At 54.4% G+C, this 17,677-nt stretch overlaps 2 protein-coding genes across 17 annotated transcripts in view; one reads left to right on the top strand and one right to left on the bottom strand.

Moving 5' to 3' along the window:
- The window catches only part of FANCA (FA complementation group A), a 53,136-nt gene extending 49,067 nt beyond the window's left edge, over positions 1 to 4,069 (top strand). For 5 of the 12 annotated variants that reach the window (XM_061173198.1, XM_061173201.1, XM_061173200.1 and 2 more), the window contains 5 exons: positions 870 to 932; positions 1,224 to 1,326; positions 1,716 to 1,791; positions 1,930 to 2,083; positions 2,220 to 2,614. In XM_061173198.1, the coding sequence (XP_061029181.1) occupies positions 870 to 932; positions 1,224 to 1,326; positions 1,716 to 1,791; positions 1,930 to 2,083; positions 2,220 to 2,522 (699 nt within the window). In that variant the 3' untranslated portion in view covers positions 2,523 to 2,614. Of the gene's footprint in view, positions 1 to 869; positions 933 to 1,223; positions 1,327 to 1,715; positions 1,792 to 1,929; positions 2,088 to 2,219 lie in introns of all 12 variants that reach the window. The other 7 variants (XM_061173202.1, XM_061173205.1, XM_061173208.1 and 4 more) reach the window with 5 other exon arrangements.
- Positions 157 to 17,577, bottom strand: ZNF276 (zinc finger protein 276). 5 transcript variants are annotated; one of them, XR_009697854.1, is made up of 13 exons: positions 17,293 to 17,577; positions 12,502 to 12,805; positions 12,173 to 12,267; positions 11,634 to 12,080; positions 10,601 to 10,679; positions 9,333 to 9,416; positions 4,936 to 5,046; positions 4,780 to 4,855; positions 4,491 to 4,608; positions 4,273 to 4,329; positions 3,247 to 3,346; positions 2,003 to 3,178; positions 157 to 1,274 (listed from the first exon to the last, which is right to left on the bottom strand). XR_009697854.1 is itself a non-coding variant. In XM_061173213.1 (12 exons), exons 1-12 carry the CDS (start codon positions 17,507 to 17,509, stop codon positions 2,938 to 2,940), a joined length of 1,881 nt encoding a protein of 626 aa, XP_061029196.1. In that variant the 5' UTR covers positions 17,510 to 17,577; the 3' UTR covers positions 157 to 2,937. The 5 variants fall into 5 exon arrangements, 4 of the variants coding, with proteins under 4 accessions (XP_061029196.1, XP_061029195.1, XP_061029198.1 ...); XM_061173213.1 differs by having other exon boundaries at positions 157 to 3,178; positions 12,173 to 12,219; XM_061173212.1 differs by having other exon boundaries at positions 157 to 3,178.
- Positions 17,578 to 17,677: the final 100 nt, after the last annotated feature.

Raw genomic sequence — 17,677 nt, forward strand, 5'->3', positions numbered from 1 at the left:
TGGTTCTCAGGGTTCTGACCACACTGTGCTTTTCAAGGACAGACAAGAGTTTGGGGTGCTTGTAACTTTATTTGGAAGCAAAAACTTACTGGGTTTGTAGGTTTAGTAAGACTTGGATTCTCAGGTTTGCTGATAAAAAGGGTACTTTACTTTACATTTCATTCTCAAGTGCTTTTATTTGGCCTGTTTATCAACACAACCCCGGGGTGGGGGGTTAGGGCTGGCTGTCAGCTGTCCAGCGGGACCTTCCGTTTCATAGCCTCGAGGCACCCGCACCCCAGTTAGCTGCTGGCGGAGACCAAGGGTGGACAGAGGGCTGCTCGGATGGCAGGCTGGTGGCCCCACTGGGAGCTGTGGGACCCCCCGGGGCCCCCTACCCAGAGCTGTGGCGTGCTCCCCTGTGTCTCCTCCAGCTGAACCCCTGGTTCTATGAAAGCCAGGGTCCCCCAGTAGCTCAGGCCGTACACACCTGCCTGAGAACAGTTGCTGAGCTGTGAGTTTTTAGTGATTATAATTTAAAGTAAGAAACTACCAGGGAGAGTCTATTTTTAAGAGTTTTCAGGTTGTTTTTGCTGGAAGGATTTTAGTGGCCCCAGAGCCTCCAGGCCACTGTCACCTCCACACACTCTGGCCTGGGGGATCAGCAGAGACAGGTCCCCAAGCAGTAATAGTTTATAACCCATTAAATTCTCTCTGTAAGAGTGACCGGAAAATTTTCTTTCTCTGGAGATCCACTTAAGAGAGATTTATAACTTAGGCCTGTAAATGTTCAATTAACGAGGAATGTGTTCTTTCCTCGTTTAGAATTACTTTAAGGGAACAGAGCACAGGTAGTTTCATGTTGTGAGTGGACCTGTTTTTATTTGCAGCTGTTGGTTTTCCTGTTTTTTTTTTCCTTGATGGGCCTGCTCTCTTCACATCTGACCCCGCAGGTAGGTCAGACCCTCTGCCGCTGTAGGCAGGGCAGCGAGCAGCTGGCACGACCCCCCCAGGGCACTTGAAACCATGGGTCCCCATCTCCCCCGAGACCTCCTGAGTTAGGGTCTTGTGGCGGGGGGGGGGGGGCACCTGGGACCTTTGTGTCGAAGGCTTTCTCAGGAGAGAAAACCCCAGGCCGTTGGCCTGCCTCTTGGTGTCTTATGTCCAAAGGCCCCAGGTGGACACCTCTTCCTTGCGCACTTGTCACCTTAGGGTCCTTCTCCCTCTTCTTCTGTGGGTAACAGGCCGTTGGCTCCCTGAAGGCTCTGGACGTCTGTGCCGAGGTCCTGGGGTGTCTGCAGAGGAAGAGGATTTCCTGGCTGCCGCTCTTTCAGTTGACGGAAGCGGGTGAGAAATCCGGAGACCGGCCAGCCGGCCTGCCTGTGTCTGTCCTGGTTCCCAGCCCTCTGCCGGGAGCACAGGGGGCGGCAGGGTCAGACTGCGGCCTCGTTCTTTAGTCCTTCTCTTCAGAAGCGACTTTCAGATGGTTAAACATGAGCCTCTCCTTGGGGCTCACTTTGAAAACTCATTTTTGCAAGTTTCTGTTTTTGATAAGTATATAGACTCATTTAAGCAAAATAATTTAGTGGAGTATCGAGGATCCCAGGGACCCCGGCCCCCAAGCTCTACTCTGCAGCATGAGGACATCACCCCTGCGTCACCAGGCACACGACGCCCGTGAAGACCCTGACCCTGCAGGGAGGCACCCGCGCTGACGGAGCCCCTCTGTGTTGCAGATGCCGGCCTGGGGCGCACCCTCCTCCGCCTGGCCCCCGACCACCAGGTCAGGCTGCTGCCGGTCGCCTTCTACAGGTAACCCCCGGGGCCTGCTGGTCAGGGGCGGGGCGGCAGGGCTCCCTCGAGATGGGAAAGGCTGCTCCTCTGCTGCCTGCACCGGCCTCAGTGAGGTCTGTGAGGTCCGGGTCACCTGACGTCCGTCTCTGCTTTCAGCCTCCTGTCCTACTTTGACAAGGACGCCCTCCTCCAGGAAGATGCCTTCCTGCACGTTGCTGTTAACATGTACCTGAAGCTCGTGGGCCTCTTCGTGGCTGGGGAGACTGGTGCAGTCTGGACTCCGGCCCACGGTGGGGAGCTCCAGGCCCAGGCAGGTGCAGGGCCAGGCCTGTCTCCAGACGGACCCGGGCGGCCAGCTCTTGGGGGCCTGCAGCCTGGGCAGCCCCTCCTGGCGCAGCGCGCAGCTGTGGGCGCCCTGACCGCGGCTCTGCCTGTCTTCTCTCCAGGGCGACCCCGTAAGCCTGATAACAAACGCTCGTCTTTTTCTGCTGCAGTCGATACCTCGGTGCCCAAAAAGGAGCTTCTCAGATGTGGCAGAGGTAACGCCCACATGCTCACCTTGCTGTCTTGTCTTTAAGTCCCCATCACTGTTCACTGTGAGGGTGCTGAACACCTTCGGGAAAACGGGCACGCGGCGTCCAGCACTTGGCCTCTCGCCGGGCCCTGGGTGTGTGTTTGGGGGCCACTGGGCAGCACGGGCCCAGCACACGGGCTTTCTTGCAGCTGCTGGGCGCGAGTGCGGACTGTGACCCGGAAGTGCGTGCCGCCCTCCTCCGCAGGCAGCAGGCCGTGCTGGACCCTGATCTCTGCCAGGAGCTCCGTCTCTTCTGACAGGACCTGCACAGGGCACGGCCCAGCTCCTCGGTAAATAATTTATTACAAGCGTAACGTGGAGCTCTCGTTGCCCTGAAAAGTGGGTTACAAACCTCGACTGCATCAGCGGGGAAGAGGAATCAATTCTTTGAAGTCTGCCTCTGGCCCCAAGTCACTCTGTTTACAGGAGAAGAAACTGCCGGTCCCGGAGCAGAAGCCACAAGGCCCCGTGCGCTGTGTGCTGAGCCCCTGCCACCCAGCATGCGGGGCGGGGGCTCGTCGGGGTGCAGAGCTGTGCCGTCAGGCCTGAACCCCCGTCACTGCCCGCTGAGCTCAGGGGCGGGCGTGCCCTCAGGTGGGCTCAGCCTTCACGGCCTGCCCCGCCACGGGCCCAGGCGGGGGCTCCGGGGCCTTGTCCGGGGTCTGCGTCAGGGGGTGCACCATGGACATGTGCACGTTGAGGTTGTGAGCCTTTTCGAACCGCCGGCCGCACTGGTCGCAGGCGAAGTCCAGCTCCGTCTCGGCCTTGTGCTTGGTCATGTGGTACTTCAGGGATGCCCGCTGCCGGCACTGGAACCCGCAGACTTCGCACCTGGGGGCCGGGGGCAGGTGAGCCAGGGCACCGCTGGTGGGAGAAACCCCCCGCCCCCCCACACTTACTGCAGGGGCTTGGCTCCTGAGTGGCGCATCTGGTGAACCAGGAGGTGCTTCCGCTGCTTGAAGGTCTGCCCACACTCGTCACAGATATAGTTCCGCACCTCTGGGGACCAGAGAGGCAGTGACCACAGGCCCTGACACCCTCCCCTCAGTGCCCGAGTGCCTTACAGGTGACACAGCTCTGATACAGAGCCCTCCGTGTTGCCTGAAATTGTCACCTGGCTGCGGCTTCCTCTCCAACTACTGTGTACATTTCACCTGGAGCCTGTTTTCTTGCCCTTTAGGCCAATTTCCTTGAGCACAAATTTTTAGAGGAAGCCAAATCAGTAAGGTTTCATAGATAACGACTGATCACAGCTGCTGCTACTCTAAGACCCACCGCCACACTGGGCCCACTGCAGGGTACCCACTGCAAAGGCAATCTTAACGCTCTTGAACAGAACTTGAACCGTCACGCCCCACACCAGTGGTTCCACTGCGGGCCGTGCCAGTGGGGCAGCTGCCACGCGCTTCCCGCCCCGCGTCACTGCACGTCCCACTGCTCATCTACCAGCACCTGAACCAGCCTCCCAGGCAGGCTCCTCCCTCACCAGGGGGCAACCGTCCCGACAGCACCCGATCTGGCCTCTTCTGTGTCAAAAACAAAAACTGCTTGTGGTCACGACCACTGGCATCCAGACTGAGAACAGCTTGACCCAACCCAAGAGAATGACTGTGTTTGTTAGGAGACACAGACAAGAACACTTGGAGCAAAAAACACAGGAAAACTGTTTCGCTGTGGAACCAACAAGTAAATGCGCGCCAACAATTAAATGGTCAAATCTGAGTGAAGTAAATCATTTTTACAAAGTTCAAAACAAGAAAAAACTCTCTCTTAGGGATAGACACAGATGTAACAAATCTATCTAGAAGGGGGTGTGGTTTGGGAGAGCTGCCTTCTGCGCAGAAGCAGCGACGACGTGCACCAGGCACGAACGAGTCCTAGGTATGAACGCGTGTTCAGAGAGAGAAGGGGGCGGTGGGCCTCACGTGCTGGTGGCGGTGATGACCAGGGCACTGTCTTCACTGTGCTTCCTCCCCCAGTTTCTACAATGGATGCGGGTCACTTTTATAATCCAAAACGCACACGTCATTTTCTTAGTAATGATTTAAAAAAACACGACAAACCCACAGAGAGGTGCCAGGATTCTTTGGCGCCAGTTTCCCAGGAGGCAGCCCTGTCCGTGGGGGTGGGTGGGGGGACGCACCTGTGTGGATGAGCTTGACGTGGCGCTGCAGGTAGCGGTCGATCATGAACACCTTGTTGCAGCCGGGGTGCGGGCAGGGCCTCTCCCGCACCTCCTCGTGGTGCTCCTTGACGTGCTTCTACAGCAGGGGCCGGGGACCTGAGTGCCTCGGCCTGGCCGACACCCCTGGTCACAGCACGCGCCTCCTCCCACAGGCCCTGCTCAGCACCCTCCTCTCCCCAGAGGAACAGATCCCAGCACTGCGGGCCTGTCCGGCCTCCCCCACTTCCCCACGGGCCGGGGCCCTCACCTTCATGCCGTCAGCCCCACGGTACACGGCCGTGCAGCCCTGGTGAGGACACTTGTAGATGGTGGGCAGCTCCTCCCTGCAACGCAGAGCACACGTGGAGCCGCGGCCCCGACGGGCTGCACGGCCCCGACGGGCTGCACTGCCCCGGCCCCTCACCTCTCACAGCGCGGCTTGCCCTTCCAGCCCGGCTTGGGCCCAGGTTTCTTTCGAATTTTTGGTTCTTCTGACTTCTTGGCTTCTTTGCTTTCACTCTTCTTACCAGAGACCCTGGGGGAAAAAGAGGACACCAGTCGGTGATGTTTCTGATTGTTTGCATATGTGCTGCTCGTTTTTCTTCAAACAGGAGGTGGGTCTCCTCGGGCCTCCAGGGCTAACCTGCTTCAGTCCCCGTGCTGACTGGCTGGCCCTCAAATTGACCCTTGGCCACCAAAGCTAGAACAGCTCTTAGGGGAGGTGGAGGCCCTGCACTGCCCCCTCGGGACACAGCAGTGGGCCTTCATGACAGCTTTCACTCCCTGTCTGAAACGTCAACACCATAATTTTAGAGACAGCATGGAAAATGGTGGGGCAGGGGAGACTCGTGGGTCAGTCCCTCAACAAAACAATCGTTAAGCTAGAAAAAAGGTCAGGATCCACTCTTCTGGAACCTGCTGGGAGACTCACGGCAACCAGGAGAGAGCTCTGCGCCCACTGCCGTCCCCCACTCCGCAGCCCCTGGGCAGTGAGAACCTTGTCCTCCACACGTGTGGGGTCGTGCATTTCAGCCAGTCTCGCAGGCCCCAGAGGACCAGGCCAGACAGCAACTTCCCCCACTGTGGTGTCCTTCAAAGACTTAAAGATACATGCACACTTCTCTTTCTAGATCCAGGAGTTTAAGGAAATCTGTCAGGAATAGAAGGAAACTTCTAGGGCCATAGCGACAAGCCCACAGCTGACACCATGCTCGGTGGTCAAAGACTGAAAGCTTTTCCTCTGAGATCAGGAACAAGACAAAGATGCTCATTTTCACCACTTTTCAACAGAACACTGGAAGTCCTAGCCACAGCAATTGGGGGGGGGGGGGAAAAAGAAAAGGCATCTAAATTAGAAAGGAAAGAGAATTACCTCTTCACGATGTCATGATCTTATATGTAGAAAACCCTAAAGAACCCACACAGAAAAATAAATTCAGCAACATTGCGGGGTAGAAAATCAACACACAAAAACCAGTTCTATCTCTATACACTAACAATGAACAGTCCAAAAAGGAAATTAAGAAAACAATTCATTTTTAATAGCATCAAAAGGAGTAAGACACTTAGGAATAAACTTAACCAAGGTGAAAGACTTGTACACTGAAAACTGCAAAATGCTGCTGAAAGAAGTTAAAGACCTAAATAAGTAGATATCTCATACCCATGGATTGTAAAGATGGCAGTAATCCCCCAAAGCAATCTATACGTTCAATCCCTATCAAAATCCCAATGGTGTTTTTTTACCAAAAAAACAAAAAAATCCCCAAATTTTCACATAGAATTTCAAGATACACTGAATAACCACACAATTTTGAAAGACAACAAAGCTGGAGAGTTCAAACTTCCTGATTCCAAAATTTACTACAAAGCTACAATAATCAAAACTGTGTGGTACTGGCAAAAAGACAGACATACAGACCAACTGAATAACTGAGAGACCAGAAATAAACCCTTGTAAGTACAATCAACTGATTTGACAAAGGTGCCAAGACCACTCACTGGGGAAAGGACAGTCTTTTCAACAAAAGGTGCTGGGACAACCGAATATCCACATACAAAAGAATGGAGCTGGATCCCTACCCCACACCCTACGCAGAAATTAACTCAAATGGATCAAAGATCTAAAACTAAAATTCTTAGGGGTAAATCTTCTATGACCTTAGATTTGGGAATGGTTTCTCTTAAATATGACACCAAAAGCGCAGCCAACAAAAGTAAAAACAGGTAAATTGGACTTCAAAATAATTTTTTGTGCACCAAAGGGCACTATGAAGAGAGTGAAAAAAGGAAGAAAATATACAACTCAATGGCAAAAAAGCAAACAATTAAAAAGTGTGCAAAGGACTTGAATAGACATTTCTCCAAAGAAGATACAAGCACGTGAAAAGATGCTCTACATCACTCATCACTAGGGAAATGCCAACCAAAATGACAATGAGATACCACTTCACACCCATTAGGATGACTATTAAAACACACACACCCAGAAAATAACAAATATTGGTGAGGATGTGTAGAAATCGGAACCCCTGTACACTGTTAGTAGGAAATGTAGAATGTGCAGCTGCTGTAGAAAACTGTGGCAGTTCCCCAAAAAGTTAAAGAAGTACCATATGACCCAAAGAATTGAAAACAGGGTCTCAAACAGATACTTGTTACAACAGCCTTTATACCATGATTCACAATAGCCAAAAAAGTATAAACAACCAAAATTGACAGATGAATGGATCAACAAAACGTGGTCCATCCATACGATAGAATTTTTTTTTTTTTGGCCACACCGTGCCGCATGCGGGATCTTAGTTCCCTGGCCAGGGATCAAACCCATGCCCACTGCAGTGGAAGAGTGGAGTCTTAACCACGAGACTGCCAGGGAAGTCCCTTTACAATAGAATATTACTCAAGTCATAGAAAGGAATCAAACTGACACATCACAACATGGATGAATTTCAAAAACATTATTCTAAGTGGAAGAAGCCCATAGCAAAAGGACACATAACATGTTATTGCACTTGTATGAAGTCCCCAGAATGGATACCTAGATTAGGAGTTGCCAAGGCCTGTGGGGAGGAGAGGGGAGGTCGTTGCTTCATGGGGACAGAGTTTCTGTTTGGGACAGTAAAAGTTTGGAAATAGTGGTGATAGTTGCACAACATCGTGAAAGCACTTAAATGCTACTGAGTTGTACGCTTTAAAAACTGGTGAAACAGTAAAGTTTCTTACGTATATTTTACCACAGTTAAAAACAAACAGCTGTCCTCTTTAAACAGTGTATTAACAAGAACCTTCTCGACAACTGTACAGGCTGCTTCTCCTTTTGTCTAATAACTGCTCCTCCGGCCTGGCCACGGTACTGGCCTCCACCCTCCTCCTCTGCTGTGTGGCTTGGACACCCAGTCAGAGCTGAACCGTAGCCAGTGCTTGCACAGGATTACGCGTTTCTTGAGAGCAGGAAGCTTCAGAGAGCCCACGGGTGTCTCAGGTGAGTCCTTGAAGGACGAGGTGTTGAGGTCCCTGCAGACGCAGGAGGACCGTGCTCACAGCGCCCAGCTCGGGGCTGCCGGTGCCCTTCCTTCCCATCGCCGCTCAGGCTCCTTCTCTCCCGCTCCCTGCTGGAGCCCTGGCCCCTGCCGCCCGGCTGCGGACCCCGACAGGCACGTCTGCTGCAAGGTCACATGGACCACGGCTGCTCAGAGGCCCCATCCTAGGACGTCAGCTGGCACTCACATCATGGCACCTGAGGCACCAAGTGGCCATCAGGGCTGAGCCCAGAGCTTCCGCCAGCCCACTGCCGCCCAGTCCCACCTCCCACAGGCCTCTGAACACATACCTTGTGTGTCCTGTCTTACAGCATGTGTCTGTGTGCCCTCCCAGGGGCCTCCTGGAAACCCAGGGACACCGCAGGTGTCCCCGTCCCCACACCAGTGGCCCCAGGCCTGCTGGGCAGCAGGACATAAGAGGTGGGTTCATGGAGTTCAGGGTGGGGAGTGGGGGCTCCTGCCACAGCCCCGGGCAGCGCCGTGGAAGCAGATGTGGTCTCCCCAACCTAGCCCGCCTGACGCCCCCTCTTGGCCCCAGGCAGCATCTGTCCACTCAGGCCTGCTCGAGGGCTCGTGACTCAGCCAGCCCCGCACCCTGACTGGGATCTCCTGAGCCACCTCCTCTCCTGTCTCTCTACCCACAGCCCATGTGGGAACTTAAAGGAGAAAAGGAAGTCATGCTTGCTTCTCTGTTTTGTTTTGTGCTTTCCTGGCTGATGGTGTGGTGCTCCTGTGATTTTGTTCCATGTCAGAGGCCCAGGCTGGGCATCTACTAACTGGAGGTGTTTGGGGTGTTCCTGGGCACACAAGTGAAAATCGGCCTTCTCTGCCACAACCCAGTGTTCTAATGCAGAGAGAACACAAAGCCCTGCAGGGGGCAGGCTGCCTCAACGAGGAAGTGGCGCGGGAATCAGTGCCAGAGGCGGACCCGAGAGCAGATGATGAGCCGGGAAAGTGGGGCCGACAGCAGACGCAAGTGGGTGGCGGGGTCACATCCACAGGGCTCCTCGCACAGCTGGCTGCTGTCCCCCCGGGTGATGCCAGGCCAGGTCCCTGCGCTGAACTGGGCAGGTCCTCCCGGGCCACCCAGAAGCCACACTGTGCTGAGCCAGGGAGGTCAGGCCATCAGAGAAGCAGAAAGCAGGTGCTGAGCAAGGCAGACGGGGGCGGCGAGCTTCCGTCCAGTCCCCGCCGCCCCCCCGGGCACACGCACGTCTCCAGGTCACCCACGGGACACCTCCCACAGCCCGCGAGCTTACAGCACCACTGTCCCCCTTACTTCTTTTCCGGGTAGGGCTCAAAGGACTCGTCTGAGGACTGGGTATTCTGCTTCTTGTCATTTTCGTCTTCACTCAGGAAGTCTCTAGGAAAGAAGAGAGAACCTTTAGCAAAGCTCCGGGGCCGGTGACGGAACCAGTGAACCTTCCTGTCTAAAGACACCATGTGGATCCCCACACTGCCCGTCGTAGTTCTCCTCAAAAGGCCTAAAATTCCCAAGTCTCCAATCCCATCTCCTAACAGAAAGGGCACGCCAGCCAGGGTCACAAGCTGACGATCCCCTGTAAGCCACACTTCTCATCATGACACCAGGACCCCGAACTCCCAAAGAGCCTCTCTACCGGGGCCCGAGGCAGGGTGTGAAGACCCTCACAAGAGGTGGGCTTCTCAGGAAGTGGGCTTTTAGAATGTCACCTCACCCCCGTAACTGTGAGCACCTGCCCAGATGAGAGGTCAGCTGTCAGTCATCTCAAAGGCCAAAAAAACACCTGTATGTCTGTAACCTTTACCCTGAAGTGTGAGTCACTACACAGGCTCTGCTGGGCAGCGGACAGAGCCCAGCTGCCACACTCCCCACGGAGAAAGGCCCAAGACTGGCTGGTGGCTACGGAACAGCCACGGCCTCCTGACCCCGGGGGAGTTTGTGGCACACACGTTGGGGTTCCTCCAGCACCTGGGTCATCCGTCACTGGCACCAAAATCACGCTGTCCTTCTACTTGTTTGGACAAAAGTGCATCTGCAGTCCAGCCAGAGCTCGCAGGGCAGGGTGGGAAGGCTGGCTGGTGTGCGGTCTCCATCCCGAGGGGTTTGGTCTTGGAGCCCGGGGGTGGCCCCAGGAGCAAACAGGTGCCCCTTCCAGGAAGGTTTGTCCTCCTGTAGGGAGCCTCCACCCCCATGTCACCAACACATCATGATAGAGGGCCAGAGGCTGGCTTCTGTTCTAGTCATGCCTGGGGTTGGCTCAAAACTCAGGCCTTGGAGGGCGAGACAAGCGGCAGCAGCAAAGGACCCGCCAGAGGCCCATCCGAGCAGAGTAACTCCCACACCACCCTGGGCAGGCCCCCTGCAGCTCCACCAGGTCTGAGGTGCCCCAGGGACCCAGGAGCCCCCAATCAGGAACGGAAGCCTAGAAGCACCCCCCGCCGCTCCCCTCCTCCCAACAGAGAAAGGGGGGAGGCCGGCCGAGACCCAGGCTGCCGGCCCCTGGGATGGCGGCGTTTGGTTTCCAAGGAGGAATTTTAGGCTATGTAAACCCACTCTTCTCTCACCCCTCAGAAAGGTCACTGAACTCGTCTTTTACCCGATCATCCGAGGTTGGAGATGGAACCTGCTTCTCACCCAACTGCCCTGAGAAACAAAGAACAAGACTCCAGTCACCCGTCACCCCCAGACGGCCAGGTGGCGCTCCCCCTGAGGATGACGGGGAGCCTGGGGTCCCCCTGCCTCCAAGTCACTCACCTCCCGACCCATCCCCCACATGGGGGTGGCCCCAGCGCCGGGCCACCCCCATGTCCAGCCAACAGTAGCAACACCAGCAAGCCCAGCCCCTCCCCAGGGGTTCGGCTCCAGCCGCTTTGGGATGGGATGACTTGTACTTTGTGGATGTTTTGGGACATTTAAAAAAATCAGTTAGCCGAGTACTGCAGGCACACAGTTCAGAAACCCCAGCAGTTGTAAGAAGCGTGCAGCACAAGTCTCTCCCCTCCAGCGTCAGCGTCGCCCTCACCCTGAACCGTCCGGTGGCGGAGGGTCAGCACACGGGGCAGCCTGGTGCCCACACGGCAACAGGCGCCCACACGGAGGCCGAGAGACGCGGGCCGGAAGCCAGCCTGGCCCTCCTAACACGACGTCTGCAAACAGCGGCGCCCAACCCACAGTGCCGTGGGATCGGGCCCCAAACAAGGGGCCGCCCAGAGCAGCCTGTCCACACTGGTCCCACTGGGCGCTGGCTGAGGCCCAGGGAGTGACCTGCAGCTGGCTCAGAACAGCCTCAGACACCAACCGCCGTCGTGCCCCACGAGGCCCCCATCCTCTTCCACCCTCCGTGCCCTGGGCCCACGCAGGCTTAGAGGAAGCCTGGAGGGCAGACGAGGGTGCCTTCACAGAAAGCGCTGGAACAGGGTCCTTGGCCCCTCCCTGCTGTCAGACGGCCGTGAGGCGGCGCTGAGGCGGCCCCCGGCATCACCCCGGCCCCTCCGCGCACGACACCGCAGCCACCGCCCCAACACACACTTCCTGTCGAGGGCTCTGCCTGGCCCAGGACTAGAAATCCTGGTCAGACAGCCCAGAGGTGCCTCCTACCTGGGGCCCCGCTTTGGGGGAGGCTTGGCTGAGGCGGGGGGCCCGGCCCAGGCCCCACCGGGTCGCCATCTGAAGGAGGCCGGGCTGTGTCCGTGCTGGGCAGCGTCTCGGTCTCGGCCCCGGCCGCAGTCGCTCTGCCCTGGGAGCTCTGAGGGGCAGCTCCGCTGGGGCTGGACCCCCGATGCCGGGGGAGCCCCAGGGCCAAATCCTTGTCCCACGTCCGCCTGACGCCCAAGGCGCCGTCCAGCAAGAGGGCCCCGCAGCTGGAGTCGGCGTCCATGGTGTAGTCGTGCCCTCGGTCACAGCCCCACACGGCCCGGACGATGCCACAGTACTCGGAGGACAGGGTCCTCTGGAGGCTGGGCAGGGCCCCGCAGCCGGCCGCGTGTCCGTGCACCCACCCCACCAAGCCGCGCAGGCCCTGGGGGCTCGAAGCGATCAGGTCCACTGAGGAGAGGCAGAGACGCCAGGCTGTGGCCGGTCAGCACGCGCACCTCCCACCCCGCCCACCCCACGCCCCACCCCGGGGGTGCACTCACCCACACACGCTCCCTCCTCCGCCCCTGTCCGAGGCTGCACACCGACCCTGCAAAGGAGCAGTGCCGCCCACTGAGAGCAGGAGTGGGCCCGGCGGCTGCTCCGCGGGCAGTCTGAGCCCTCTCCTCCAAGGCCGCCCGCCGGGCCCCCCTGCCCACGCCCGCCGGGCCCCCCTGCCCACACACCCGTCGCGCTGGTGCTCACGAGCGTCTGCCTCACCCGGCACGATGGGCTCCCCGTGCGGAGGCTCCCACCCGGGCCGCCCTGTGCCCACGCGGCCCCGCTCGCGGGGTCTCCTGCACGCCCCCAGCGAACAAGAGAGGGCGCCTACTTTGCGCAAGGCTTCCGGCGGCCCGTGGGGGGGACGTTGACCCTCTGCAGGAAAGACGTGAGGAGGCCGTGGCACTGGTAGAACTGGGCGTGGCAGTTCTTGCAGACAAACTGGGACAGAGCCGGGTCCTGGTGGACGGCCACCCCCAGGAGGCGCTGGAAGTCCCGGACAAAAACACGGTCCCCAGGGGGCGGCCTTTCTGAGCTCTCCCCAGGCGCCCTGCCAGAGATGCTGCGGAGACTCCGGGAGGAGAACTTCCCGTGACAGAGGCGACAGTGCCCCATGGCCAGGGCCCGGGCCGTTCCTGGGCAAGCACAGGAAACATGAAGTCAGGCATGCAAGACAGCTCCCAGGGGAGGTGAGGCCCACACTCTGCCAGCCTCCCAGCTCCTGGAGCAGGGCCTACCCAGACATGCCCCTTAAACACAGGCGCAGGTCTGGGCCAAAGGCAGGCCTCTGGCTCCGGTCTCCCAGGCGAATACACAGCCTTTGGGGAGAATGGCCAGTGGAGGGCCTTCTGGGCTAGAAAACCTTTCAAAGAATTCTAAATGCCTCCAAAACAAGGCCAGTTTTTTTGGGTTTTTTTTGGCTCCGTTGGGTCTTCGTTGCTGTGCACGGGCTTTCTCTAGTTGCAGCGAGCCGGGGCTGCTCTTCGTTGCGGTGCGTGGGCTCTAGGCACACGGGCTTCGGAAATTGTGGCACGTGGCCTTAGTAGTTGTGGCTTGCAGGCTCTAGAGCACAGGCTCAGTAGTTGTGGCACACGGGCTGAGTTGCTCCGCAGCTTGTGGGATCTTCCCGGACCAGGGCTCGAACCCATGTCCCCTGCATTGGCAGGCAGATTCTTAACCACTGTGCTACCAGGGAAGCCCAACAAGGCCAGTATTACTCTGATACTAAAACCAGACAAGGACACAACAAGAAAAGAAAATTACAGGCCAATATTCCTAATGAATGTAGATGTAAAAATCTTCAACAAAATAATAGCAAACTGAATTCAACAATTAATTTAAAAGATCATGGAGACTTCCCTGCTGGTCCAGTGGTTAAGAATCCGCCTTCCAAAGAAAAAGAATCCGCCTTCCAATGCAGGGCACACGGGTTCGATCCCTGGTTGGGGAACTAAGATCCCACATGCCACAGGGCAACTAAGCCCACGCACCACAACTACTGAGCCCGGCGCCACAACTACAGAGCCCACACGCTCTGAAGCCCACGCGCCACAACTACAGAGTCCATGCACTCTGGAGCCTGCGTGCCACAACTAGAGAGAAGTCCGTGCGCCGCAACGAAAGATCCCGTGTGCCACAACCAAGGCCCAATGCAACAAAAAAATATATAAATAAAATAAATAAATAAATAAATAAGTAAATAAAAGATCATGCACAATGATCAGTTGGGATTTATTCCAGGGATGCAAGGCTGGCTCAACCTCCCCAAATCAATCCATGTGACACACATTAACAAAATAAAAAATAAAAATCATACAATCATATCAATAAATGCAGAAAAACGTTTCACAAAATTCAACGTCCATTCACGATAAAAACCTCAATAAATTGTGTACAGACAGAAAGTGTACCACAACATAATAAAAACCATATATGACAAGCCCAGAAATAACATCATACTCAATGGTGAAGAGCTAAAAGCTTTCCTCTAAGACCAGGAACAAAGCAAGGATGCCCACTCTCACCATTTTTATTCAACATAGTACTGGAAGTCCTGGCCAAAGCAATTAGGCAAGAAAAATAAAAACCACCCAAGTCATAAAGAAAGAAGTAAAACAACCTCTATTTGCACATGATATTATATATAGAAAACTCTGTAAGACTCCACCAAAAAAACTGTTAGAACAAACAAAGTCAGTGAAGTTGTAGAATACAAAATCAATATACAAAAATTGGCTGACTTCTAAATACTAACAAACTACTAAAAATTAAAACAACCAGATTTATAATTGTGTCAAAAAGAATAAAATCATTAGGAATAAATTTAACCAACGAGGTGAAAGACCTGTACACTGACAACTATAAGACACTGAAGAAAGAAACTGAAAACACAAATAAATAGAAAGATAGTCCATACTCGTGAGTTGGAAGAATTAATATTGCTAAAATGTTTACACTCCCCAAAGCCATCTACAAATTTAAAGCAACCCCTATCAAAATCCCACTGGTACTTTTCACAAAAATACAACAATCTTAAAATTTATATGGAACCAAAAAAAAACCATGAATAGCCAAAGCAATCCTGAGAAACAAGAACAAAGCTGGAGGCATCATTTCAAACTATATGGAGGCATGATCACAGAGGCATGATTTCAAACTATACTACAAAGCTACAGTAATCAAAACAGTACAGTGTTAACATAAAAATAGACATGTAAGCTAATAAAACAGAATAGAGAGCCCAGAAATAAATTCATGCATATAGAGCCAATTAGTTTACAACAAATGAGCCAAGAAATACAATGGGGAAAGGACAGTCTCTTCAATAAATGGTGTTGGGATTGGGAGATTGGGATTGACATATATACACTAATATGTATACAATGGATAACTAATAACCTGCTGTATAAAAAAATAAAATTCAAAACAAAAATGGTGTTGGGAAAACTGGACAGCCATATGCAAAAGAAAGAAACTAGACCACCACCTTATACCACACTCAAAATAAACTCAAATATATTACAGATTTGAAAGACCTGAAAGCATAAAACTCCTTCATAGAAGAAAACATAAAGGTAAGCTCCTCGACATGGGTCTTGGAGATGATTTTTTGGATTGACCCCAAAAGCAAAGGCAACAAAAGCAAAAATAAACAAATGGGACTACGTCAAACTAAAAAGTTTCTGCACAGCAAAGGAAACCATCAACAAAATGAAAAGGCAACCTACTGAATAGGAAAAAAAGTTTGCCAATCATGTATCTGATAAGGGGTTAATAATCAAAATATGTAAAGAACTCATACAACACTATAATAAAAGCACAAATAATCTGATTTTAAAAATGAGCAAAGGATCTGAAGAGACCTCTTTCCAAAGAAGGCATACAGATAACCAACAGGTGCGTGGAAAGGTGCTCAACATCACTAATCATCAGGGAAATGCAAATTAAAACCACAATGAGATATCACTCCCACCTGTCAGAATGGCCATCACCAAAATGTCAAGTAATAACAAGTGTTGGAGAGGGTGTGGAGAAAAGGGAACCCTTGCGCACTGTTGATGGGAATGTAAATTGGTGCAGCCACTTTGGAAACAGTATAGAGGTTCCTCAAAAAATTAAAAACAGAACTACTACATGGTCCAGCAATTCCACTGCCGGGTGTTTATCCTAAGGAAATGAAAACACTAACTTGAAAAGATATATGCACCCCTATACTCACTGCAGCATTATTTATAATAGCCAAGGTATGGGAACAACCAAAGTGTCCACTAATGGGTGAATGTTTAAAGAAACTGTGGTACATATACACAATGGAATATTTACTCAGCCACGAAAAAGTGAGAAAATTCTGCCATTTCCAACAACATGGATGGACCTTAATGGCATTACACTAAGTGAAGTAAGTCAGATGGAGAAAGATGAATACCATATGATCTTACTAATATGTGGAATCTAAAAAAAGAAAAATCCTGAACTAATAGTTACAGAAAACATATTAGTGGTTGCCAGAGAAGGGGAGTTGGGTGGTGAGTGAAATGCATGAAGTGGTCAGAAGGTACCAACTTCCAGTTATAAGTCCTGGCAATGTGCTATACAGTATGATAACTACAGATACTTCAGTATAATACTACATTGTATATTTGAAAATTGCTGAGATCTTAAAAGTAGATCCTAAAAGTTCTCATCTTAGAGAACTTAGAAGGGAAAACAACTTCTGACTACAAGTGGTGATGGACGTTACCTAGTACACCTGAAACCAATATCATGTTATGTGCCAATTATACCTCAAAAAATTCCCCCCCCAAAAAATAATAATAAAAAAGAAAGTTTGAGTAAATAAATAAATGCCTCCACAGCTATGGAACTTCATAAACTAAGCTGTAAACTTCATTCCTCTTCACATCACCCTCCTGCGACCAGAACTGAAAAAGCCGCGCCCATGCTCTGCTTCTCTGGGGGTCTCCTGTCTGCAAGTGTAGACGATGCCACCTCCCTCTCTGCCTCGGGGGAGGACTACATGAGAGAAGCGTGAAGTCCTTCTCGAGGGGGCAAAAGCATTACACGAAGGCAAAGTGCATATTAACGCCCATACCGCCTGCCAGGAGGGGGCCCCGGCACTCCTACACTTAACCCTCTTAGTTCTGTTTTAACGAAGAGGAAGCTGAGGCCCATGCCAGATTAAGCCATTATCCGAAGAACACAGGGCAAAACCACGACTGAAACTCAGGCCTGCCCGACAGACGGCAGGACTTGAGCACTAATTACTCAGTGAGCTCAGAGTGGGCGCCGAAAGGACAGCTGTCTTGCGAAATATCACCCAGCGCAGCTGCGGCGTCCGCCGCGGAGACCGCCTCACCCCCTCCAGGCGGGGAGGCCTAGTCCGCTTTCTGAGGAGCCAAGGCACCCTGGGCCGGGCTGTCGCGGGGCGCGGGGGCGAGCGGGTGGTCGCGGGGGGCCGAGGAGTCACGGGGGGCCGGTGCTCCCCGGGGGCCGGGTGGTCGCGGAGAGACGGGTGGTCACGGGGGGCTGGGTAGTCACCGGGAGCCTGGGGGGTCGCGGGGGCACTCGGCGGTCACGGGGGGCCCCCGCCCGCCGCCCCTCGAGCCCGGACGGCAGGACCCACCTGCCTCGTCGGCGCCGTCCTCGCCCGCGTCCGCGCAGGCCCGCGTCGGGCCCCAGCCCAGCCGCGCAGCCACCAAAGCCGCCGCCTCGGCCACGTCGTGACCGTTGCGGGAAGGGCGGCCCCGGGCCCGGCCACGGCCACAGCTGCCGCCACCGGAGCTCCCGCGCTGCCCGGACACCCCGGGCGACAGGAAGCGCCCGAGCCGGTCCCGCTTCATCGCTGTGGCGGCGGCTTGAGCTCGGCCCCGGCGCTCCGCCCCGTCCGATTCCGTTCGGCCCCGCTCGGCTCCGCTCGGCTCCGCCCGGCCCCGCCCGGCCCTGCTCGGCCCGGCGCTCCGCCCCGTTCCTCCTCGCTCGGCCCCTCTCGGCCCCGCTCGGCCCCGCTC

Source organism: Eubalaena glacialis, chromosome 18 (assembly GCF_028564815.1).
Source record: "Eubalaena glacialis isolate mEubGla1 chromosome 18, mEubGla1.1.hap2.+ XY, whole genome shotgun sequence".
NCBI lineage: Eukaryota > Metazoa > Chordata > Mammalia > Artiodactyla > Balaenidae > Eubalaena > Eubalaena glacialis.